The sequence below is a fragment of the Tinamus guttatus genome, unplaced genomic scaffold (assembly GCF_059628265.1).
Source record: "Tinamus guttatus ecotype Peru unplaced genomic scaffold, ASM5962826v1 Tinamus_guttatus_pri_ptg000323l, whole genome shotgun sequence".
Taxonomy (NCBI): domain Eukaryota; kingdom Metazoa; phylum Chordata; class Aves; order Tinamiformes; family Tinamidae; genus Tinamus; species Tinamus guttatus.
In genome coordinates, this window is record NW_028288857.1 from 2,128,092 (window position 1) to 2,153,623 (window position 25,532).

The 25,532-nt window shown below is 43.7% G+C and overlaps 1 protein-coding gene across 1 annotated transcript; it reads left to right on the forward strand.

The window, feature by feature from the left end:
- The first annotated feature begins 821 nt into the window (after nucleotides 1-821).
- KLHL36 (kelch like family member 36) lies at nucleotides 822-13,535 on the forward strand. Its single transcript, XM_088529072.1, has 5 exons — nucleotides 822-852; nucleotides 1,560-1,640; nucleotides 5,722-6,795; nucleotides 7,701-7,858; nucleotides 12,903-13,535. The coding sequence occupies exons 2-5, from the start codon at nucleotides 1,581-1,583 to the stop codon at nucleotides 13,456-13,458; spliced, it is 1,848 nt and encodes a 615-aa protein (XP_088385198.1). The 5' UTR covers nucleotides 822-852; nucleotides 1,560-1,580; the 3' UTR covers nucleotides 13,459-13,535.
- The last annotated feature ends 11,997 nt before the right edge of the window (nucleotides 13,536-25,532 follow it).

The window sequence follows — 25,532 nt, forward strand, 5'->3', positions numbered from 1 at the left end:
TTCCTCGGATAGGACAAAGTCTCCCCGGTTCAGGTCTCTGCGACCCAGCAGCAGGCGGTGAGGAGCCTGCGCTCATTAACAACTATGTTTTTCATGTTTAGAAGTGCCAGACTGAAATCAAAGAAATGCACAACTTCCACATGGGCCCAGACCTCTCCTCTTTGCCTCCGCTCATTTTCCTTGGGCACATTTTCATGGATTTTTTGCTGACAGAACACATACTGTGCTTCACACCACATGGCTGAAAGCGGGGAGGGGAAAATAGCTATTTTCTGGCCATCAATGCGCTGTTCCTGTTGTTCTTTTCCATCACGTATTTTTGCTTCCTTTCTGAGCGTTCCCACGCCTTGTCCCCATTCCTGCCCATCCACCCTTTTCGTGCACAAACAGACTCTATAAAGCAACACAGGAGCTGCTGGGAGCGAACAGCCCACAGTGACCGCGGGGGTTTGGATCGAGGCAGCTTTTTGACTCGCCGGGCCCAGGGAGCGGGGATTCACTCTCCTGCATCCCCACGCTCGCACGCGCCACAGGCGACGCCAAAAGCGAGTGCCGCCCTGTGTCGGGTTAGCGGAGATCCACCGCTGCGCGCGGGGGGCCCCACGCAGCCACCCCCGCGCCCCACGGCGGCCCCGCGCGCGGAGGCGCCGCCATTTCCCCCCGGCGCCGCCGCGGCGCCGCCCGCTCCCGCCCCCGCCGTCTCCCCGTTGGCCGCTGCCGCTGTCAGTCCGGGCGGCGCTTCCTGGGCTGGTTATGGCCGCCGCGGCCGGGGGCTGCCATGGCCCGGCCGCCGGGGACGCCGCGGCAGGAGCGCCCGCCGCCGCCCGCCGCCCCTAGGGACGCCGCGCTGTGGTAACTGCCCTGCCCGGGGCCCGGCGAGGGGCCGCTCCTCGTTGTTGTCCCTCCGTGGGCAACGGCCGCCGCGGTGACGGTCGCGGGTCGCGGCCGTTGCCGGTAACGGCCGCCCCAGTAACGGCCGCGGGTAACGACCTGTACCGGTAACGGCCGCCTCAGTAATGGTCGCGGGAAGCGACGGTGGCCGCGCGGAGCCGTTACCGGTAGCAGCCGTCCCGCTAACCGCCGCGGGTAACGGCCGCCCGCGGTAACAGCCGCCGCGGGTAACGGTCGTCGCGGGTAACGGCTGCAGCGGGTAACGGTCGTCGCGGGTAGCGGCCGCCCCGCCAACGGCCTCGGGGGCGGCCCGGGGGCAGCGGAGCTTTTCCCTGCGGTCCCTTGGAAGCCGGCGGGGAGCGGGTGTCTCTCGGGACAACGAGGACCCTCCGGGGACCGCGTGCGGAGCCTTGTCGCATCAGTAACGTTTACGCCGAGCTCTGCTCATACCCCAGCGTGCCCTGAACTTGTTGGCACAACAAGGCGCTGAAAGCAGTAAGAAAACAAGATCCATCAGGGAGCTGGAAAGACTAATTGCTCTGTATGTTAATCTGACATTTTCCCTCTGTAGATCGGCCCATACAGGCCTCTTCAGAGGCGTTTCTGTTGCTTATTCAGCACGAGCCCCGCTGCCTGTGCTGCTAACAAGTTCTCTGCCTTTGTTCCAGACGTGCCGCAGAGCGGCTGCCATGGAGGGAACCCGGCAAAGTAGGATTTGTCGTCCGCACAAGATCAGCGAGTCCTCCAAGGTCTGTAGCGCTCGTACCTGCCGGTCTGGGGAATGGGGGGCTCTGCTTTAGGGCTGTGTTGGAGTCTGGTCTCAGAATTGCTAGAAGAGATCTAAACCCAGTGATCTAAGTGCACAGATATTGCTGAAATGTAATTTGCTGTATTGTGCTTGAAGATTGAAAAGTAGCAGAAAATGGGCATCTGTTCATTGTGACTCATAACTTAAAGAAACTTACATCACTGCAACACAGTATTATTTTCTACACTAGAACTTTAGTCATTAAGTTAAATAAAAAATAAGAAGCGGAATTAGCTGTTCTGTTTAAACATAATCTTTTGTTTTATATGGAGTGGGAGCTGTGATCCAGCAAACAAGAGTTAATCCTGTGAAGTCAGTGGGATGTTTTCTTGGCTCTGAGAGGTTCATTTCCCTTGGCTAGGATCTCTTTCAGCACCAATAGGTTGATCTCAGCAGGGAATCCCCAGAAGTCCATCTTAAGTAACTTTACATGGAGTCAGGATGACAGCCTTCGCTTTGTAAAATGTTAATAGCAGCAGTAATTGTGATGATGTTATTTTGATATCAATGAAAGCTGCTTTTTATTTTTTTTATTTATTTATCTGTTGCTGTGCCAGCTCTGGGTTACAGACATTGCAGACCAATCATCTACCTACCACTGCTGGAAAAGCAAACCTGCTCAGTACAGGTGTCTGTCTTATTGAAGTTGAATGAGACAGATCTCACTTTCTTTTGCCTCGCTGAGGAGTAGTGATCCTCCATTAACGATCGAAAAGAAATTAGATACCTGAATCCAAAGGAAGATAGAATGTTTGTGGCTCTAATTTCAAATGTTTAAAGATTAAAAAAAATCTCATTTCTAAATGCATCCCTTTTCCTGAGAGCTGATCCCATCTACCATTTAAATGGTTTAGTCTGAATGTAATAATAACTTATCGCATTAAAAATTAATTAACTTGACAGCATTGTGTTATCTTCTTGCTGAGACAGCAGCTGTCACTCTCCGTAAAACTTAGAATTACTGGTTAATGCCAAACTTGTTCAACAGAATATAAATAGCTTGAGAAAGCTGTTTAGTGTAAAACTTGTCCTGGTTTTGAAATGTGTAACTATCAGGTTATGTTTCTTGCTCTTTGAATGAACGGTTAACTTGCTGAGTGGCTCAGAGATGTTAACATACTCCGAGTTTATTCAGTGCCATAAATAATCATTTTATGCATGGTTTTTGAAGTGGCAGCAGTTCTCCGGGGCAGCAAGGATTTCAGCAGTACGTGTTGTTATAAGTGTTTGTGGGCAGGATTACACTACTGGCTCCACAGCCAGGTAAATAAACGGGGATCTTTGGCAACTCTTACATTCTTGTGTAATCTTGTTATGCAAGGTGGTGGAATTAGAGAATATTGAGAGAGATGACCAGCCACTTAGAAGGATGGGAATTAATGTGGGTTTGGCTTAATCCAATAATTTTGTCTGTCAAGTCAAATTCAGATTGAGGTTCAGTAACCTCTTGGTTGTTACCTCTTCATCCTCTAAGAAAACCTGTCTTATATTTGGCACAAATGTATGGTTTGTCCTTCATCATTTTTATTATTTTTCAGTGGAAGTTAGTTTGTTGCCTATGCCACAGATCGTGTTTTAAATTCAGAGAACATGATGTGAAGTATGAGGCATACTCAGAGTTTTGGCCCACAAAGCTTAAAATTGTCGAAGCCTCTCCCATTAGACTGGTTTAACTCTGTGTAGTTGTGTGTATGCAGTTACCCTGAAAGAAGGCTTCTTGGCAGCTTAGCCTGCAGTGTTTAGAAAAGAGCATAAGCAAAATTAAAGAGAAACCACTTGGATATGATCTTAAGGGCATTCATTTGGGAAATAACATCTGATAAAACTTCCTTTGTAGATGAGGTTTAAATGGAGAAGCAGGCAGGAACCCAGATGTAGGTCACCTTTCCTCCAGTGTCAACCAACACAAGGTGATTGCTGTAAAGTGGCCCTTGAGTTTTCTGTTTGGAGGGGATGTAAAATGCAAATTTCCATATAGGAGCTGATAATGAAAAATATCATTTATTAGCTGCAGGGATAAACAACTGCATGGTGAACAATTGCAGGGCCTTGAGGAGTCATTGTGTTCCTTAAAGGTCTTTCTGAACCTACCTGATGTGTACGTAGGATTTAGGGCTCTTTATGAGTTTCTGGACATGATTCTGAAAGTAGCTCAGTAGGCTCAGTTTTGCTGCACAAGCCGGTCTGTTTTTGCATCATGTTGTAGAAGCAGGTCTCGTGTAACAGAAGTGCTGCCCAAACCTTACCTGGCACAGCCCATGTGGTTACTCATGCAGACCTAGTCTTTGGCACGGTGCCCGTCACTGTCCCACCAGTGTTAACAGGTCGGGCTCCCCAGCTTGCTGTTAGCTCAGAGCAGTTGGCTGCCGTTATGTCTGGACAGTGGTGAGCTGTGTGCATTGGGCAGCCAGTGTGAAAGTATTATTACTAAATTATATATACAGAGTGCAAACGCAAAGTGAGGTTTCCAGCAGCAGGAAAAGCTTGGCTGTAGGTCTTGAACTTTTCTCATCCAGGTGCACAGAGAAGTCGCCCAGTGAGTTAACCAACCCATCGCTAGACAGGAATAATCATTTGTTGTCTGTCTGGGAAGCTGGAAACACATTTTTACCATTTCCTAAGCAGTAAATGGCAAGCAATAGTTCAGCAAAGGAGAGGCCGAATGACTGAGAGGCTTGAGGAGAACTCGGGTTGGTTGTGTGACTTTTCCAAAAGTACTGTGGTAGGAGACACTCTCTCAGGGTCAGAGCTCGTTGTGGGAATGCGGCCTGAATGTGCAGGACTGGGCAAGATCCGAAGTCTTGCAACCAGAAATGTTTAGAACAAACTCAATGCAACACAAAGAAGCGCTTCCATTCCATCTCATTTCATTTCTTTTACATGTTCTTGCAAGCCCTGCAACTCTGTCTATTTTGGATTTGGTAATTAAAATGATGTATTTGCATTTAACTTAACCCAGCTTTTATTGAGAGAGATCACAAGGTAACTGACTGCATGTAGCAGCATTCCATTCCTTCAGAAGGATGATCCTAAAGGCTCTATCGCTTGACATACCGGAGGGACCAGTTCCTTCAGTGTGTCTTCAACAGGACATATAGGGGGTAATAAAATGTTTTCCATGTGATTTTTTTTAAGACTGGAAAGTTTGTGTGAAAGAAGGGTTTTTGCTTCAGCAGTGCTGTGGCATATACAGAGCTAGTGAAAAGAAAGTCTGGACCAGAAGCATCCCAGAAGAGCAATTAATAGACATGTTCTGAGAGCATCTACCTTTATAGGGGTGTGTGTGTGTGTGTGTGTGTGTATATATATAGTTGAATTCATTAAAACAAAAGCTACCTTGGTTTCTGGAAGCAAGTAGTAGTCAAATGGGAATAAGTTACCCACATGTGTGGCTTTGCACATAAATAAAGAGCTATTGTGTTTTTGTTTTTTGAATGCAGTGTGCATGCCTGGAATAATATGAAAAGGCAGGGATTTTGCCCTAACGAGCTTACCAATGCAGAGCTCTGAAAAGATTTAAGAGGGGATAGCTGTCAAGTAAGCACTAACCCAAACAATACATGGGCTGAATGAAAATTTGGCTCACTGCTGTGTGTGTGTCTGCCCCCACAAATGTTTAGTGTGTAACTTGGTTGTGAGGGACTATGTAAAAAGCTGTTTGAGGGACAAATAAGAAAGGAAATGTCAGCAACATATTTTAAAGACAATGAGTGGAAGAGTTTCAGAAAATGATGGTTTTATAAATTTAGGAAGGTTTGAGTCCAGTGCTGTGGACGAGATGACAGGGTTTTATGACAGAAATGGCTCATTGGAAGGCACAGAGCCTGTACAGGCCCATCCAAGTGAAGGTGAGGAGCTTGGGCACATAGTATATCACAGGCCAACTAGTTCAAATCAGAAACTGCAGCACAAATAAGATCTCTGTCCTGTGTGTGGATATCTGCCTTGAGAAAACACTGTAAGAATGCTTGAGTTTCCCTTGCTAAAGAAAACATCAGCCTGATCCTGTTTGCTTATTGCAGGTGTACAGATGGGACGACCACTCGAGTCTTGTTCTTCAGAGTCTGAATGAGCAGAGGCATCGAGGCCTCTTTTGTGACATTGTCCTTGTGGTGGATGAACAGAGAGTCCCGGCCCATCGGAACCTCCTGGCTGTTTGCAGTGACTACTTCAACTCTATGTTCACTATTGGCATGCGAGAAGCCCACCAAAAAGAGGTGGAGCTTTTTGGAGCCTCTTATATCGGTCTCAAGGCTGTGGTAGATTTCCTGTATGGCAGCGAGCTCTCTTTAGATGGTGGCAATATTGACTACGTGCTCGAAACAGCTCATCTGCTGCAGATCTGGAAGGTGGTCGACTTTTGTTGTGAGTATCTTGAAAATGAAGTCAGTGAGGAGAACTATTTGTACCTGCAAGAGCTAGCCTCCATCTATAACCTGAAGCGCCTTGACTCCTACATCGATTCTTTCATCTTGCAGAACTTTGGCACTCTGTCCTTCACCCCGGACTTCTTGCAGAATGTTTCCATGCAGAAGTTGTGCCAGTACCTGGACAGCAGCAACGTGCAGCAGGAGTGCGAGCACGACTTGCTGCAGGCTGCCCTGCAGTGGCTTACGCAGTACCCGGAAAGGGAGAACGAAGCCTACCAAGTTCTGGATAACATTCACTTTCCTTTGATACCTAAAAGTGATCTTCTGCATCGAGTCAAGCCCGCTGTCTGCTCTCTTCTTCCCAAAGAAGCAAACTGTGAGGGTTTTATAGAGGAAGCAGTGAACTACCACAATAATGTCACCGCTCAGCCGGTGCTGCAGAACAAACGGACTGCTCTGAGAACCAGCGAGGAGAGACTCCTCTTTGTTGGTGGCGAGGTGTCCGAGCGCTGCTTGGAACTGAGTGATGACACTTGCTTCTTGGACACCAGAAAGGGGCAGTGGGTGGCAGAGACCCCTCTCCCAGCCAGACGAAGTCACCACTGCGTTGCAGTCCTGGGAGGTTTCATTTTCATAGCCGGGGGCAGCTTTTCAAGAGACAACGGAGGGGATGCAGCTTCAAATCTCCTATATAGGTATGATCCCCGCTGTAACCAGTGGATAAAGGTGAGACTTGAGCTGTACTATATCTCTATTAAAAGTCCTTAATGTTTAGAGTGCGTTCCTTTTATTTTGGTGGAAAGAAGGTGCTTGTAACAACAGTCAGCATGTAAAAATGATGAAAAAATGACTTGTTTAGATGGGGAAGTGGCTACTTGAATCCTTTGTGTGAATGGTTTAATCGCACACAGGAGAGAGAGTTTGGGGCCAATTTTCAACCTCACTTAAAAACTAGGCATCTACTCTGTAGAAATCCCTGTTCAGGACCTAACTCCAGCTTTGTCAAGTTACTTCTGAGAATAGTGCTAGAGGGGGCCTGCAGTGGTGACTGCTTTGTTCATCTTTCCCAAGCAGTAGCACACATAAATAAATCAAAATTGGGTCTGATATTAAAGAAATAAAGCAAACGCCTCTGACATTTGTCAAATGTCACTTTGCTAAATGTCTCTCTGACATAGAGAACTTAGAACAAGCTATTCACTTCCAGTCATATTGTAGAAACCTGCTGCCGATGCAGAGCCTATAAAATACTATACTGTGCCTGCCTTTCTGAACCAATAATCCTCTGGGATTCACTTCTGATTTTTGGCTGCTTCCGATAGACTTTTATTCATGGAGTTTGCAAGGTGACCCATGTAGCACTGAAACTTTTATGGAGTGGCCTGTTTCTTGAATTCTTTGTGATCTCCTTTTTTTTTTTTTTTTTTTTTTTTTTGAAAGAGGACTCTCTGAAACATGCTACTACAGAGAAATAGAAGCAATTTTTGAATATAGTAGATCAAAACCAGTAGCTCTCATTGTCAAAATAATGGGGGAAAACTTGGTATCCTCAGACCTGTGTATATACGTATTCATTAAGTCAGCTTGCTTACTGCGTGTTAGAAGATGTTAACGTGTCACTTTTTTGCCAGGTTGCCTCCATGAGACAGCGTCGTGTGGATTTCTACCTGGGAGCTATTACTGACATGCTGGTGGCTGTGGGTGGCAGGAATGAAAATGGGGCCCTCTCTTCAGTTGAGACCTATAGTCCCCAAAAGGATACATGGTCCTATATAGCAGGCCTGCCAAGGTAATGGAGATAAGTTTGTGAAGTTGTCCTGTGTTTAAAGAGTGCTGGTGAAAAGAGCTTACATGATTTTAGCAGATGAATGGGTATTGAAAGGAAAAATAACCAACACTGTATCAGCAAGTAACATATCATATAAGTGATATCTGAGCAGACATCTCTTCCAGGCAATGTGATTCATATCAGATCGGTTGGTTTTGATTTCTGTCCAGAGATACAACCAAAGGAAGGAAGGGAAGAGGTCTTGTAATTTTGTTCTCCAGATTTTAATATTTTTTCCAAAAGTCACTCGGAGCAAAGTGTTTTCAGAGGCCCTGCTTGGCTCTTGATCAAAAGCTTTTAGAATTAGTTTGGCCTTAATTTGTTGCCTTGCTGCTGTCATTTCAGCTGTAACATGTTTGTCTGTGTTTTGCTGCTTATATTAGTTTTTGCAGATGATCTACATTTACCTGTATACAAATATTAGGTATCCCTGGCAAAAGTAACTTCTCTCAAGTGGGCAGCCCAAGTTAAAACTGTACTTTTGAGAGGCTTTAGACCAGAGCTCTTATTGTAACAACAGCACAGGACGTTCCTTGTACCTGGAATCAGCGCTTGGGTGGTGACCATGTAAGGCTAGTAGGATAGTGTCTAATCTGCAAACAGCTATTCAGATTTTGCAGTATTTCACATTCTTGAGAATTACAAGGCTATATGAGTGGTATTTTCACTTTGTCTAGAACCTGTGGCTTCTTCGTGGCAACATCAACAAGACACAAGATTTTTTTATTTCCTTAGCCACAGAAGTGTGGAGCTCTAGGCAGCCAGTGAAAGCACAGAAGGCTGTTAATTCTATTTTGGGTAGGTGCTGCAATGCGAGTCTGATCCACGCTAACAGCTGGGCTTCAGTGCTTTTAGGAAGAGGATGTTTTCTCTTTTTTCCTTCTGCTCACGTAGGCAGATCTGGCAATTGAGGCTGCACATCACCATCTTCCCTGGAAAGCTGCATGGGGGAGTATCGTTAGTTCCTGTGCCCTTTGGTTAACTGGGGTGACTTGTGAGATTCCAGTAACGTCTCACAGAAATTGTAGCACAGCTGCTTCAGACACATTTTTGCAAAGAAATGGAAATGTGGCTCAACTGCCATGAATGCTGTTTAAAAAAAACAAACAAATCCCAAAACACTTGCCATAGAATGGGCATGGGTGTTTTTTTTCTCTGCCTGATTACCTTTCCCCCTCCACCATATAAAAATGGTCTTTGGGTAGGGTTTCATGGTTGGCTTGAGCCAACCAGGTTGAAAGCTGTCCAAAAAAGGGCAATGTTGTCTGTATGTTGCTGCTGCTTGCTGTGTGTTGCCTTTGGGAATTCTTCAGCTGCATGAAACCATCCAAGCTTCTGTCTTGCAGTGATAGGCTCGTGTTGTTGTGTGGTGACAGCTTGTATATAGATGGCTAAGGCTGTGTGGGGTGGGATTTTCAGAAGTTACATTTGCTAAATATTTTGTTTGGAAAGTGCAGGTAAGGATTTTCTTTTCTTTCCCAAGAATCATGGTGGAGATTTTGAGGGGAAAGGCAGTGGCTGCATCCTTGGCACACAGGCCTCCCGTCAGCTTCCGAAGGCTGTGTCCTTGTTGCTGTACGCAGGAACGATACTGCTCCTCGGAGGAAGAGCTGTTGTTTCCCCAACCACTTTTCTTGGAAGGAGCTGACTTGTTTTGACTGAATAGTTCTGTCTTCCTGGAAAAGCAAGCGCCACATCCTGGGGCAGATGCTTAATGTGAAAAACTTCAGCCAAACTATCTAAATGATGGAACTGATCCAAGTCTTCTACAAGTGAATCTTGTCTGAACCTCACTAAGGTTCGTGGCTTTAGGATACCTTCCCCATTCCTAAAAAGAGTGCTATATTATTTTTTTAGACATTCCTCCTGTCTCTTTGGGAGCAGTTGCCTCCACAATTTTCAGTCTGGAATGGAACAGCAGTAGCTGACTGGCTTGGTAGAGCACAAGCTGGTGCAGTGTTTTCTCATCTTCAACAGACTTAGCAAAAGTGCTGCAGGCACCTGGGAAATTAATTGTGTGGCCCTAGGTTAAAGTTTAGCAGAATAAATGAGAGCAGTTGTACAAAGAAATGTGTTGGAACAGGTTAGCAAGTGATGGTAGCTGTTCTACTAGTTATATCTTGAATAATCTTGCAACAGGTGGACTCAATGATTCTGAATAACCACAGCTCGCCTGGATGCTGGTTGGAGTAGGGGATTCCCAAAGGTTTAAGAACTGGGCTGTATATGGTGTTCATTTTATTTAAAAAAGATAAATTTTGGATAAAAAAGATAAATTCCTGGATTGTCTAGAGTTTACCAAATGTGCTACTGTGACAGAAGCAGTGGTTTTGCAGCATGGTGATTGGGAAGCTTATTCAAAATTGGCTGTTGGTGCTAATGTGTCCTGAACGGAAACTCCTTTCTCCTTAATGTCTCCATCTCCTCTGTCCACTCATAGAGATGATGCTTGTTGCTTGCAGTTGGAGGATGGCTGGGCCTTGTGTACTGAAATGGCCTGTTCTGTTGCATACCTCAAAAGTGCCACTGTTTAAACCACAGGAAGCTCTCTTTTGGATTGTTTTAAATTTGTGTATGGTTTCATGCAGTTTTGTGTTAGGCTGATGCCTAATATTTGCAGTTTGGGATGAACTTTTCATAAATCAGTCTAACCTAACAACCTGTTGAAACAGGTTATCTCCCTATATTTCAAAATAACAAATTCACAGCCAATTTTCTTCAGACAATTGCCTTTTCAGATTAGTGTTTCACCTGTTGTTCACTGGACATACCTGTTGATCAAGGCAAAAAGAAGAGCTTCAGAGCTTTATCTAGGCTAGACTGCTTGTGTGGGCTTAAGAGAAAGTGTCTACCACTTGCTTATCCGTACAGAATTCTCCTTTCCTGCTGGTATAGGGAAAGGTTGAGGCTATCTAGACTATCTATTATCTCACGCTGCCTCTGTGGAGAGCCTTACTGCATGTCTTCCAGGTAGCTTGTTGGCTAGAAGATGTTGGTTTCAAATCCTACTCCGTTTGGGAAAAGGAAGGAATTCAGGTTGTCCATCCTGTTCCCAGTAGCTGGTCTAGCTCCTCAGAGCTGCCTGTCTGATGCACACGGAGAAGCAAAGAGGGCACGAGCCAGGCTGGGTGCCCCAGGACGCTTGAGTGCTGCTCTACTTGGTTTTGTAGTCTCTTAGGGAACTGGGAGACTGCCTAAATCAACACCCAGCAGTTCTGGAAGGTGAAAAAGTGCAGCGCATGTGCCCAGGGAATTCTTGTCACACCGGAGTATCAAACAGGATTTAAGTGTCCCCGTGATTAGGCAGAGAATGAACTACAGAATTTCTGAGATGTCTTTTTGGATATGGTATCTTAGCTATTCATCAGATTTTTCATTTTGATGTGTGGTATTTTTGTTGGCTTTTTTGTTTTTTCAGTCTTGCCTTTAAGCTTCTGAAGCAAGTGACTAAGTAGCAATAAGAGTTCTGAGGTCTTCAAGTTCTGCATGGATGGTGCTGCAGTATCTGCCTTGGGCACACTACACACTTCAGCCAAGTGTGTCAAGGATATTTGTTTTTTTTTGTAAGGGGAGCTTGTTAAAATTATCTGATTCAGACACTGGTCAAGGATCGGAGACTTTGATAGCTCTCTAGAATAATAATAAACATCTTGAGCTTTTCTCAGAAGTATTGCGCTTTCAGGGGAAATGTGGCTTTTCTTTTCCACTTTTTCTCTTGGCTGCAAAGCGCTTGGTGCTTTATGTGCATGGAATAAGCTAAAGAACAGTTTGCGAGGTTGAGACAAACTATTACCATGTGAAATAAAACCAGCTCGAGGTTCTGTCCACATTCAGCTTTGAGCGTGTTCAGGCAGAGCACAAAAGCATTCCAGGCTAGAGCACTGCTGGGATAGGTTTGTCTGCCATGGAGGCTGAGTTATCTTGAGTCCTTGGCTACATAGCAAGGGAGCAGCGTGCAGCAGGATGTGTATTTTGCTCTGCAGCCCCATGAGCATTAAATAGTTAGAGCTTTTTTCATGAATGTGTGAGCCAGTTTGTCATGGCTGGTGCTGCAGCTACATCTTTTGACAAAAAAGGGCATGTGCAGGAAGGGTGTATTCAAAGAAACTGAGGCTGCCCCTCATCTTTGCCTTCTACCTTGAGTTCAAAAGGGCTTGGTCAGAAATATCCATATGCAAAATTAAGAGCAGCCTCCAGAGCTGGGTTTGTAGTAGCTTCATTATTGCCAATCACAACATTTTTCTCTGTGCCCTATGGAAACGGCATTCATGATGATGATGGTTTCTGCCAGCTTATTTTGTCTTCAGATACGGGCCTCTGATCTCTGATTAAGAAGGTTTCATGACTTGTTCTGAGGTGACTGAAGACGTTATAGCCTGTATAGCAGATGTGGTAGAACAGACAGATCATGCAAAGGACGTTGATTGTGACATGCTTGTAAATAAACTGGGCTGTGAACACTGGGGCGTAAGAACTGATTCATGATCCTGAAGCTGTGGAAGGGGAAGACAGCAGTAGTTTTCTTGTTGGTTTTTCTTGGCTAATCGCTACTATTAAGTCTGCCAGGTATCATGATTATTTCCTCTTTCTGTCATAGAATCCCTTGCTGAGCTGTGGATTTTTTCCTCTCAGGCCCTCTCAGACTGATCCAACCCAAGCCCTGGAACAGAAAAATGGGAGAGAAGGCCATGGCAACTAGAGCAGGATGGGTTGCTTCTGTTGTATGACACACTATAGAGGATGCCTTAAAAAGTGCTTGTCATACCTTAGCACTCTGTAGTGACCAGGTATGAAAAGGATGCCTTGAAAAGTCACTGTTGTACCTTAGAACTCTGCAGCCACCAATATAAATATGGAGAAAAGCTACTGGGTAACTAACAGGATCAGGGATTCTCCTATCTTCTGTTAAATTTCTTGTATAGTATCAACCCTTGTGAAATGCTGGGTATCTCAATAAAAACCATAAGTACTAAGACATACCTTTTTTGTTGTTTGCCTGTCCTAGGTTTACTTATGGCCACGCAGGAACAGTCTACAAGGAATTTGTGTACATTTCAGGAGGCCACGACTACCAAATTGGCCCATACAGAAAAAATCTGCTCTGCTACGATTATCGCACTGATGTCTGGGAGGAGAAAAGGCCAATGATCACTGCCAGGGGGTGGCACAGCATGTGCACCCTCCAGGACCACATCTATTCCATTGGAGGCAGCGACGACAACATCGAAACCATGGCCCGTTTTGACATTCTGAGCGTGGAGTCGTACAGCCCTCAATGTAACCAGTGGACCAGAGTTGCCCCTTTGCTGCAAGCAAACAGTGAGTCAGGGGTGGCTGTTTGGGAAGGCAAGATATATATTCTTGGAGGCTACAGCTGGGAAGAAACAGTCTTCTCCAAAACAGTCCAAGTTTATGATAAGGAGAAGAATAAGTGGTACAGAGGAACAGACTTGCCCAAAGCAATTGCCGGTGTGTCTGCATGTGTCTGTGCATTGAAACCTAAAACAGATGACAAAAAGAAAAAGACCAAAACAAAAAAACATCAAGATCTAGGAAGATGACTACTTCTGCACAGCCAGCCTTCGAGGAGGGACTCCAGAGGAACTTTGTATTTAATTGTTTCTTTCTAGCCTTGATTCTTTTTTGAAATGGAAATGAAAGTGTCTTCTGAAGCCTCAGAAAATGTACAATTGAGTGTAGAATCATTTTTTGTTTGTTTTTTTGGGTTGAGGTCATGTTTAAGGTTAAAAGCAACAAAAACACAAAATCCAAAACCCCACCATATAAGGGGTGAGGTGGCCAGAGAGGTTTTGCCACTCTCCTGAATGTAACAACATAGTCCTTTACCTCTGTGGTTAATGGCATTTCCATGCACATCTTATTCTATTGACGTTTTAAACTTAAGACTAATTTCTGATGAGCTGATAGACAGAAGGCAGAGTACAGAGTGTTCATTTGGAAGCTACAGAGAAGCTCAGAAGCATCTGCTAAGAAAAAATGAAATGGAACTTGGACGTTATGTAAATATTGAATTTTTGTTGCATTAAATTTCTTTTACAGTATATTTTTGACTTGTTAGTATCAGATTTTTGGAACACATGCTTGTAAAGAGAATATTGCTTTTGGTGAATGCAGATCGGATCAGCTTGTTGAGCAAATAGCTCCATTGTATTCCTGAGATCCAGAAGATGTTACTCTGTGGCTAAAGAACAGGTGGGCTTGGGGTGGTGGCCTTGTGAACACAGAAATTTGGGAAAGAAGACAGGATTTTTGCATGCGTTGGTGGCAGGAACTGACATTTTTTGTAACACAAGAGCAAGCTTTTCTTAGACTTCCCAACCTGCCCCAGAATGAGAAGAAAACTGCTGAAGGTCTTGTGGTGACCATCCAAACCCACAAAACTTCAAGTAGCCACTGGGTGTTAGAGGGGTTGTATGGGACATCTGCTCTCAAAAAGCTGATTAACCCAGGATGATTAATTGGGGTTCAGTAATCCTGAAGGAAAGCTACCTGGATTTTTATGTGAACTAACAGCCCACCTCCACTACCCCCCTCCTCCAATTTCAAGTTCAAAATAGCTTTTCATGAAACTAACCTTTCCTGATAGGCTTAGTGGGGACTGCAGCTCAGGGCTTATCGGGCATTCCTCGGAGCACCTCCCCCAGCAAGAAAAGTTTTAAAATGGAGAAAACTGAAATAGTCTCAGGGCTGTGTTTGGGAGCCACATAGAGGGACTGTGAATTGCCTGCAACACGCTGTCCTCTGCATACCAAGTAAAGAGGTTTCTGACCCACGTGTTAGTCCATCCTCTACAAACACAGCTGATTCAGCTGCAGATATTAAAATTCCTGGCCAGCCTTTGGCCGTTCACCCTGGGGCATTTTAGGAATGCACCTGTGATTTGGAAGAAATCGATCACAGCAATCTGATACAACTGCTTTAGTTACTGTACTCATGCCAGGCCACAGACTCGTGTTCCTCCTCCCCGAAAGAAGAGCTTTCTAAGAAGTTTTTAAAAACTTTTATACTCTTTTATAGCGCATTTTGCTAACTCAATCTCTTGTTTGCCATATATTCTGTTATTTACTATGGAAGCTACTGCTCTATAAATGTGGCCCTGTTGTTGCTGTCAGGAACTCGTAACTGGACGGATCTTTTAGTCTTTGTGTGGCTGGTTGGGGCGAGACGCAGCTGCCAAAGCAGCTTTTACATTCTCAGCATTGCTAGGCAGCCAGCTAGGACTGTGACTGTTGTGCAGCCCCTTCCCTGATAGTCCAGCTTGTCCGACACGCTGATAAATCTTTATTTTCAGCTATTGGTGATCTCAGTGGATTTGGGGAGATTTGGTTTAAAGTTCTACTGGGGAAATATCGTTTCCTTCCCCCGCTCCTCTCAGTCTTTCCAATCTCCCTTGTTGTACACTGGAACCACATATTTCACATCTGCCTTTTTCTTACTTATTTTTAATATGTTTAAAAAAATGCCTGAGTTTTTCACTTGCATTAATGAATTTGCTTTAAAGACTTTGTACATTGCATGAAGTAATGGTTATTCTTTTTTATCTTAAAAAAATAAATTTTGGTTATGACAAACATGAGGTTTTTCATTATACATGTATGACTGAAATAGTTATGTTGAGTGACAACTCCTACCTATCTTTTGGGGAAGTTTTATGGGGGAAGTGTAAGTATAGAACAAAGATTTCAAATATTTGCTTTGTTTCTGTTAATTGGTTGCTTGTTACTATATCCCCCCTTAATTAAATGTGCTTATGTATATCTGAAAAATAAATCAAATTTAGCATATTGTATTCAGCACCGTCTGACTTGTGTGTTGATTTAGTTGATGTTTTCTTTAGTGATGAACTAGAAATAAGTTTAAGGTGGCATTAATATGAACTGTAAGCATTTTACCAGGCAGAAGCCTAATGTAGAAATTTGAAGTGAAGTATAAAATATTCCAGGGCTAATCCACATTTCCTTTTTCCCATCAAGAACAAAGGCTATAAATGGATACATGACATATCATTATTCCAGAGTCCTGGAGCATCATTGCTCCTACGTGTCATTGCTATAAGAATATTTCCAGTATTAAAGGAACAAATTATCACCATTTGCAAGTAGAAAACTCATGGTAATAATTGTTGCTAAAAGCACAGTTTGGCAGGTTCTTCCCGTCGTATGCATGTTGGTTTAATAGCCGTGGCTTATTATTATTTCTCAGGTAGTTGTTTAAAGTAGCTTCAGAACAAACCATCTAAATGCTGCCCTGCTCTGTCAAATGGGTCTGCTGGAATTTTGCAAAAAATAAAAGGGGAATATGTATGAGATGGGTGAATTTCTACTTCATTTTCCGAGGCAAAAAAGCATCTCTGCGTGTGATTACGACTGGGAGAGAAAGGGTGCATCTTTCTGGTCTCTCCTCCTGCAGTTACAGCATCAGCCTGGCTTCTGCACCTGTAAATTCCCCAGTCTTCATCTGTAATCTTTGTAAGACATTTTAGCTCCTGTCAGGAAGTGCTGTTTTCTTCCTACCCTGGGGGAAAAACAAATGCTGCTCTGCCTCATTTTAAACAGGCTCTTAATCCGGATTCTGAGGAAAGCTCTTGCCTGACACCTCATAGCTAACAAAAACCCTCCCTTCTCTCTTCCCACACTTATATCCGTGTATCTTAGCATCAACATGTCAAGGAGCTGCTGCCTGTGAAACTAACGTTAGAAAACAAAAATCCCTGGAGATACCCCGAGGAAAAATTGCGCAATGGTGTGAAATGCAGTTGTTTTGAATGCTTGAGAGCTGTAAATATTTTTTGTTTCCAAGTTGAAATCTTAAATTGTGAAGAATATGCTTGAGTGCCTTTCCCCACGAGAAATCAAACTGCTTTCTTCCAAGTATTCGAGAGATTGTAATGACTTGGAAGGCTTCAGCACATGGGAAGTGTCACCTTTACACTGGACAAGTGGAAAATGAGATTTTGACGTGGCTGATGGTCACAAAGATAGAAACGGACCTCAGGATGGCTAGCCAGTGTGGTAAACCCAGCTGTCCTTTTGATAAAATGCCTTTTGTGCAGTCGTGGCAGGAGAGAAGACAGAGTGGAAACTGAAGTTAAGAACGTTCTGCCCAGTCCCAGATCATTATGTTCCTATGACCTTAATGAGTTAGAAGCTAATTACCCCTTTACAAACTCTGGTTTTGAGCTGTTTTTCAGCCCACATAAGGCAGGTACATCCCTATTCCAGCTGGAAATGTGCTGTTGTCCTGTGCAAAGCAGAGTGGACACAAGCGAAAGTCCCAGCTAGGCAGTTTCCTTCTCCTGCTGATCCCTCACCGGATGGGTGACAGACACACGGCCCAGCCGTGGGTTTGTTGCTACTAAATCCGTGTTAGAGCATCGCTCGGGTTCCTGCTGGGACTCCATATAGCCCCGGGAGCAAAAATGTGGTTGTGTTTCTATCATGATGGGTTCAGTCATGAGGAAAGGGAGAATTTAGAGGTGAGATAAAAGCACTTTTGAAACTGCAACCCTAAAACAGACTGCACTGCATGAGAAGAGAGAAGGCTCGTACTCAAGGAAGGATGAGACACCAATAATTCAACCAAGAGGTCTGCATAGTAGTTGGAACATATTATATTGAGCTAAGCAGCCACGCAGTCACTAAGGGCATGCCTAGACTTGAAGTTTCTTTCAGGCTAACTTGTACTATACCACACGTAAGTTCCTTGAATCAACACATTAAGTGTGTGTGTTACATATTATCAGAAAACTTAAGGAGTTTGGAGTCCAACATGCTCCAGAGCTATCTGCAGCAAACACCTCTTGGTGTCCTGCATTTCTTGGCTGATCGCTGTTACCTGTGGAGCCTTTCCTGCCCTGGTGCTGTCTCGGCCTCCCTCTCTCCTCAGGGAGATGCCTGCTGCTGACTTGTGCAATTTCAGGTCACCGAAAGTTCACAAATTTATGCCTGCTCAGCAAGCAGGTTTCAGTAGTTAGGAAACCCTCTAGGAGGTTTTAGATTTTTGCCTTTCTGTCCCTGAATGAGCAGATAAAAGGGCCCATCGGCTGCTTCAGCTCAGGAACCTCCAACCTACAAACCCTTAACAAGCCCTTAACCTCGTGGGCATTGCTTAGTCTTAAAATACAGCGACATCATACTGCAGGATAAGCCATTCACAAGCATTTTGAGTTTATAGTGGGATAAGAACAACTATGGTAGGCTTTTTTTTGAGGGGGAGGCAACTGCTTGAAATATTTTACTGAGCTTACTGGTTAGTATAAGGCAACCCTTTCTGATTTCCAAAGATGCGATCTCCCACTGCTGCTGATCAACACTCAAAAGAGGTAAATGGGTAAATACGCAGTGCCTAACCTTATTTCACCCCCCACCGTGAATCTTAAGAACAAGGAGTGTATTTGGTACTTGAATTAACTACTGGGAGCTGGTGCTCATTGCTGTTGCTTTCCAGCAAACGCAGCCCGTTCACTTAGGGGCGGGATTGGGAATTTTGCCTTCAGCCAGACAAGCTCTGCGAGGTTTTTTACTCCCCTATTATAACATGAAGCCTTTTTCAAGCCCCAACCAAAGTCTGTTTTTACAGGATCCAGTAGTTTAAGGGGGGGGAAAAAAAAAGGAGCAAATTAAGAATTTCTTCAATGGCTTCTTGCCTGGGGAGAGGGGATCAGTGTTGCCAGAAGCGTTCGGTTATGACTCAGTCCCCTTAAAATCATGAGATAGGCTTAGTCACTTATTATTTTTTCCAGACACAAACGCCGAGTTCGTTATCGCTCTCTGGGATGATTTTTTTTTTTTTTTCCTGAGTCTTTCAAACTCCGCCTCGGCGGCGGCATCGCCTCAAAACGGCCGCTGTGAGGCGGCGCCGCGCGCCCCTGGCGGGCAATGGCCGCCCGCCTCGTGGCGGGCCCCGGCGGCCCAAAACGGGGCTTTTCCGTCCGCCTCGGCCCCGCGGCCGCCCCGCGGCCTCCCGCGCCTCCCGGTTCCCCGCCCGGTTCCCCGCCCGCCGCCTCAGCGCGCGGCCGCCGCCCCCCGCCGCCGCCGGGCCCCCCTGCCCGCCCCGCCCCCGGCGCGGCCGCCACTGCGCGTGCGCGCCGCCCGGGCGGCCGCGGCGGGAGGCGGCGCGCAGGCGCACAGGCGCGGCGCCCCTCCCCGGCGGCGCCGTGCGCAGGCGCAGTGCGCGCCGCCTGCCCGCCCGGCTGGTGCGTGCGAGAGAGAAGATGGCGGCGGCGGGGGCAGCAGCGTGAGGCGCCTGCGAGACGCCGAGCTCCCCGGCGCGGCGGGGCGCCATGGCCGTGAACAGCGCCCAGGTAGGCGCCGCCGCCGCGCTGGCCGCCCGCGGGGCTCCCGGAGCCCTTTTCGCGGCTCGGTGAAGCGGCCGGGCGCCGCGGCGCGGCTCGCCGGAGGGGGGAGCGTGGCGGCCGGGACTAGGCCCCGGGCGATTCTGCAGCCTCATGGAGCCGCCGCGGGGCCGGGGGCCGCGGTCCGGCCTGGGGGCGCTGCTGGCCCCGCCGCGGCGCGGGGTTGGGCCCTGCTGGCGCCCTCCCCGCGGGGGGGCACTCGGTGCTGCCCCCCCACCCGATCCATGAAAAAGTGGGGGGGAGGATTGGGGGCCGCTCCATAGCTCGCGGTTTTTCTGTGTGTGGAGGGGGCAAGAGCGGCAGGGGAGGTTCTAAAATGGGAAAGAAATAAGGAGATTTGCAAATCCTCTCCCACCCGCTCAAACCCTCCGCAAACGTCGACGCACCCGGGTGCCGCAGGGGGTGGTGGTTGGGGAGGGGGGTGCAGCCCCTCCGATCCCCCTCACCGAACCCCCCGCAGACTCCGCAGCCACCCTGGCTGCTTTCCGCAAGCCAAAAGCCTCGATTCCCGCAGCTAGTTTGGTTTGTGCTTAAAACAAAGCAACTGGTTGAATGGGTTGAGGGTTTTTATTTCATTTTTTTTCTCCCTCTTCCTAAATAAACTTTAAAGCAAAAATTTGTGGCAGTATAAAGTTGTACTGGAGTGTATATTTGTAAAACTTCATAAAACTTTCTTTTTAGAGAGTCATGAGGTCTAGAAAACTCAACGTGTTAAGTTTAGATATACTAAAGAGCAGTGTGGTTTTTATGTGAAGTTCTTTATTGAAATTTTAAGTCTTTCTAATATGATGATATGTTATTCCCTGTTTTCCATTTTTTTTTTCTGAAAGTCAACTAAAGTGCTCACCTGTACACCAGTGGTATTGACTGCTCCAAAGCAAAGTTTGCAACTGATGAAAACTATTGTGACATTTTTTTATCAAGAATGATTTTTTTTTGAAGAGCTCTTATCTTTTTTTGTGGTACTTGTTCTGGGGACAGTTCCAGGCTCTGAGCTTTGTTAAAATGGAAGGTGTGAGTCTGTGATTGTAAAACTTTGTATTTTTTTAAGATTTTCTTGCACAGCAGAGGAATTCCACTCTGGTTCTAGTGAGTTGCTTGACTGACAGTATGAATGATAATTAGAAAGCAGTGCATATCAAAAGGAAGTGTGGAAGAGACTGCCCAACTCGGAAACTGGTTCACTCTCTGCTTTCTCCTTCTCTTAAATACTAGAGAGCAAAATACTAGACAGCAGTGCATGTAATCAATTCAATAAAGCTGTGGGATTTTCATTGCAACCTTTTTTCTCGATTTAGAACAATAAAGGGCAATTTTATGTCTGTACTTAATTAAGTTGCTGTACATCTTATGTTGAAACACTGCATAGCCATAATTAAAGTGAGAATGCAGATTCATCTTTTTTTTCTCATACTTGTTTTTTGTTTCGTTGGTTTGTTTTGTTGTTGTTGTTGTTAAGTGGAAGTCTTTGCATCTGATCCTTTGTAGTTACTTGGTGTCAGTACTGTGCTGTAGATCAAACCATTCTGTAAGGAAAGGTAGGCATTTAGGTCTCTGGAGGGTTGCTGCTTAAATTTATGTATAAGTCAGGATATGAATCTGTAGGAATTTTTTTTTCAGCTGATGCTAACTTTATGTCATTAAGCACAGCCTCTTGTGACTTTTTTTTTTCTCATATACTATAAACTGTTTATTTAAGTGGTGCTTCATATTTTTATGAGCATGAATTCTGGATCGCCATAGTGCTACAGCACATGCTGAAATAAGGTAGCAGTGTTTTGCACTTCTTTGAATGGAGAACATGAAGATAAGTTTAGGGGCATAGTTTTGCATGTGGATACTTCCTTTTGCTTTTAGAATGACAATGTTGAAGATTACTAGAAAAATTTGACAGGATTTTGATGAAAGTCATATATTTTAAGCACAAGTGTAAATAACACTAGTCATTATGTTTATTTCATAATGCGTAGTTCTAGGCAGAAGCATTTAGTTTGCCATAATTGAGGCATTTTTTTGTCCCTTGGGGAAAAAATCCTCTAGAAAGTCATATTCCTCCAAATATTATAAAATGTGCTATTAAGCTTCTGCCAATTAATAGTTTCATATAGAGGTGTGCAGAAGTAGTCAGTAAATTGGCTTACATACTCTTAACGAGTGAATCCTGAAATACAACCGTGTCAGATATTTTTAAAGGGAGATTAATTTTGTATGGTCAGCTATTCAAAAGGTGCATCAGAATATGTTAGTACAGTTCGGATATACCGGACGTTTGTACCTCTGTATCCCATGTGGCTATTTCATAATCATTTAATCAGATTCTTAAGTGTTGCTGTCATTCTTAGGCTTCTGGGTGTGTTCGGAGTATATTTAAAATCTAAGATATTTTTTCTTAAGACAAACTGGTAGTAAACCTGTTGTATCACTACAGGTTCTGTGTGACACTACAGATATGAGCTGATTGACACTAGATAAAATTGAAACCATTTTTCAAATAAGACATTTAAAAATTCTTCTTTTACAAAAGGAAGATTTGACAAGTATTTCCCTGTTCAGAAATAGTAGTCCTCTGTAGGAACCTGATGAGCAGTTGTTTCAGTCACTTTTTTATCCTCTTTTACTAGAATGAATGAATGGATTACTGTAAAGACTTCATCTATAAATCTTGTTTAAAAAAATATAACAGAAGAAAGGATACCGAGGCAGAATGAATCATTTATGCTTGTTTTGTTCTTTAACTGTTAGTCTGCTTTCAAATTAACTTACTACCACTCTAAATATACCCTGAATTGGTTGAAGTAAAAACCAGTAGTGTTACTATTTGGAAAAAGCTGAACGAACTCATAAGCTGCTCATCCTTACCCAAGCTTGTATCTGGCCTGACAACCAGAATAACTGGAACTCAGAATACAGTGTGCAATTTGACTCCGTGAAATCCTGCACTGCAAACTCCCTTCTTTATAGCTGGCTTGCAGCATTGCTCCCTGTCACGGGAGTAGTTCAGTGTTCCCTTAAGCCGGCACTCCTTCTGGAATAAAACAGTCTGTAGCCACTTATTCCTGCACTGCTTTTACATTGCATTGCCTAAAGTTTGTGGGTAACCTAGATTAGGAATTTATCTGCCTGAAAAATAATCTTAAAAAAATGGTTATTATCCAGCTAGATGAGTTTCTTGTGTTGGCTTCCTTGCGTCCATGTGTATGTTTCCAACATGATGGTGTCCTTACTGGCAGGATCAAGTAGTTGCAGGGAGGACAGTGTGGATTTTTCTGTCAAGTTCCTGAAAAACACTGAAATGGATGTGTCTGGGAGGTGGCACCCTAAGCACAAAATGGAAAGATGCTCTGGACAAGCGCTACCACTGGATGAGTTTGGAGAGGTGTTCGAGTGCATCATCATATTGTCATAGCTGCTGCTTCTCACTTATCCTGCTGGGTCCTGCTTTTGTGTTTTAAAGGGGTAAAGCAACTGTTTTTTTCGTATCCTCCTTTCCGCCACCAGTTTCCTTTTTTTTTTTTTTTTTTTTTTCCTTTCAGAATCCCTTATTCTTTGTTCAGAGTTGGTTGTTTGGCCGCCTGCTAGAGCACCTGCCCCTGTAGAGAGAAGCTTTTCTGGCCTTCCGTGATCTCAGGCTGCAAAAGTAGCACCTAGTTTGGGTGGCCAGGAGGTATCATTTGTCTTTCTAAAATGTGAATGATAAATCCACACAGAGTAGCGTGATCGTGGGTTGGTTGACTTAAAAAGGAAGTCTGGAAAAACTGACATAGAGCTTAAATTTGAATGCCAACATTCAAATAAAAGAATAAAAATGCTACAGTTTTTCTGAGTCAATGCTATTCTGTGAATTTTAGCTTATAGCACTGGTTCAGAAAATGGACCCATCACATGCATATTAACAAGTCTAGTTTTTGTAGACAGTTGCCTACAACCATTTTCATTCATGTAGCTATTTAAATATTTGTAAGTTAAAGTGGAGTTCTGCTATAGGTAAACTTGGCTTTTGAGTTTCTGTTTATTGATATGCCTGCAATGTGCTGTGTCGTACAAAACAGACAGATCTGTTGTAATAGAACTTGCTGGCCTTGGGCCATTGGATTATAGTCATTTGTCACTCTAATGCCATTTCAGCAATGTAGATGCTCATTTCCAAAGAATTAAACATGCTACAACTGCATTTTTTCCTTTTTAGTAGAAGTATTTTATGTGTTATCATTAAGCATACAACTTGGGATTATGGAACAAAAGGCTATGCTTCATGATGAAAAAAATGCATGCGTGAAGATGTGTGTGGGTACATATAGTAACACTCTATAATAGAATAGTCTGCTATTTTATAATTGCGATTATAAACCCTGTTTTTTGTTTTGCGATACTGTAATTTTGAGGTTAAGACTATTTATACTAGATAATATTCCCAATAACAGTGAATTCTTAACTGTATTTGTTTTTCCTATAAATCACTGTAAATAATTTTTCAAGATTAGCGCTTTTGAGAATGCATCCATTAGCACCCAGGAGAACAGAACTTTCATGTATGTTCTTTTTAACTTCGTATTTGAGTCTTAATACCCAATCTAATTGCATGTCCCTGATGCTTTAAATACTTATAAGACCTTTCTTTTCCCCTTGTTTGACATCACAAAATCTTTAGCACATGCTGCAAACTCTTTTTTTTTTAATCTGTAGTTAGGTGGGAGGTAGTATAAATCACAGTAGCCCTGGCATAGTGATTGCATTGGGCTTATTTAAAGCGTACACCTTACAGAAAAGTACCATATGTTTTATTTAAAAGTAGGAAAGAGATCTCCAATTCTTCTGATAGTTACAAAAATTACTGCAGTAGAAACTAAAATAACACAATTTGGGGACTATTGCTGTTTATAGAATCGTGTATGAATTCCCATCCTCATATGTAAGAGTTCTAAAAGAAGTGGTTTATGTGATTTTCCTTGGAATTCCGTAATCTAAGGAAGGCAGGCATGTGGAACAACTTTCCAGTTGGTGTTAACATTACCTTCAATGAAAATCATCAGGAATTCTCCAGCTGTCTTATTTTGATAAAGGGAGTGCTGATTGCTTTGAGCGGGAAGAGGTAGAATGTCCTACCTATAAGAAACTCTACATCATCTCTGTAAATATCATGAGAAAGGATCTCTTATTTTTGAAGTCTTTTATTAAACTCCTCTTATTTTTGTTTTGTTTGAACTAACCTGAACATACTAGCAGAAATAGAAACGTTACATTCCCTCACTCCATTCTGTTTCATACAACATGTTGAGCTTACAGTAGATACTTTACAAGTATCCTGCCTCATTTTTTCCATGAAGTTCCAGGTTAGCAGTGTAAATTAGAATACAAAAATCATACTTTCTCATTGCAAAGAAAGTGAAGGCATTTGTCATGAAAGCAGTTTATTATATTTGAGTGGTATTCTTGTGCAGGTAGATCCTTATACTGTTAAGAAAATGTTCTCCTTTTCATGAGGATTTAACAGTTTTGTCGTATGCACATATCTCTCAATGGGAACATGTAAATTTTCTCTTTACAGTGGGTAGAAAAACTTTTTTTTTGAAGTTGTCTTAAGATAACCTGCTTTATTAGCATTGCAGCCTCCCAGAGTGCAGACAGGATTAGGAGGTTATCAAATGATAAGAATAAGTTTTTCAGATGTGTTGACTTTTGTTGTGTGAATTTATCAAGACTTCAAATTATATGTGTGATATCAAACTACAGATTATCCCCCTCCCAGCTTTCTGGTGAAGTCTTTGTTGCGTCTGTCACCCCTTTGATCGTGCTCAGCATAAGGCTTAAGAAGGAAAATGAGAATTTACCTTCTTTACAAGATGGAAGTGAATGAAACTGGGCTGTGACAGCAAGAAAGGGGAGGGAGAGGCAAGTTATTGATAATACTGATCTCTAATTCTTGATTCTTTCTGAAAAGTATCTGGATGGATAAAAAGGGAAAGTGAAGAAATTCAGTTGTTTCATTTAAAAGAGAAAATAGTCTAATCATAACCAATCAAACAATATTTTTGTACTATTCTAGCTGGTAGAGGATTTGATTAAAATTGATGTTATAGAGGTACATAATATGGTCTTTTTTGACTTTATAATATGGGTATATATGACAAAAATAAAGGAAAAAAAATAGAGGAATCCTGAGCACAAATTACAATTGAATTGCAAGAAGAATCTAGTTCTTTTGAGTTGCAGCCTAATTTAGTCTGTCCATTAAATCATATGGTCTCTAATAACAGTGGTTAC

What these genes read in the sequence shown, in the direction of transcription:
- KLHL36 (XM_088529072.1), top strand. Translation starts at nt 1,581, where the DNA reads ATGGAGGGAACCCGGCAAAGTAGGATTTGTCGTCCGCACAAGATCAGC. An exon ending in AGATCAGCGAGTCCTCCAAG is followed by an intron (nt 1,641 to 5,721) that starts GTCTGTAGCGCT and finishes TGCTTATTGCAG; the next exon opens with GTGTACAGATGGGACGACCA. An exon ending in TATATAGCAGGCCTGCCAAG is followed by an intron (nt 7,859 to 12,902) that starts GTAATGGAGATA and finishes TGCCTGTCCTAG; the next exon opens with GTTTACTTATGGCCACGCAG.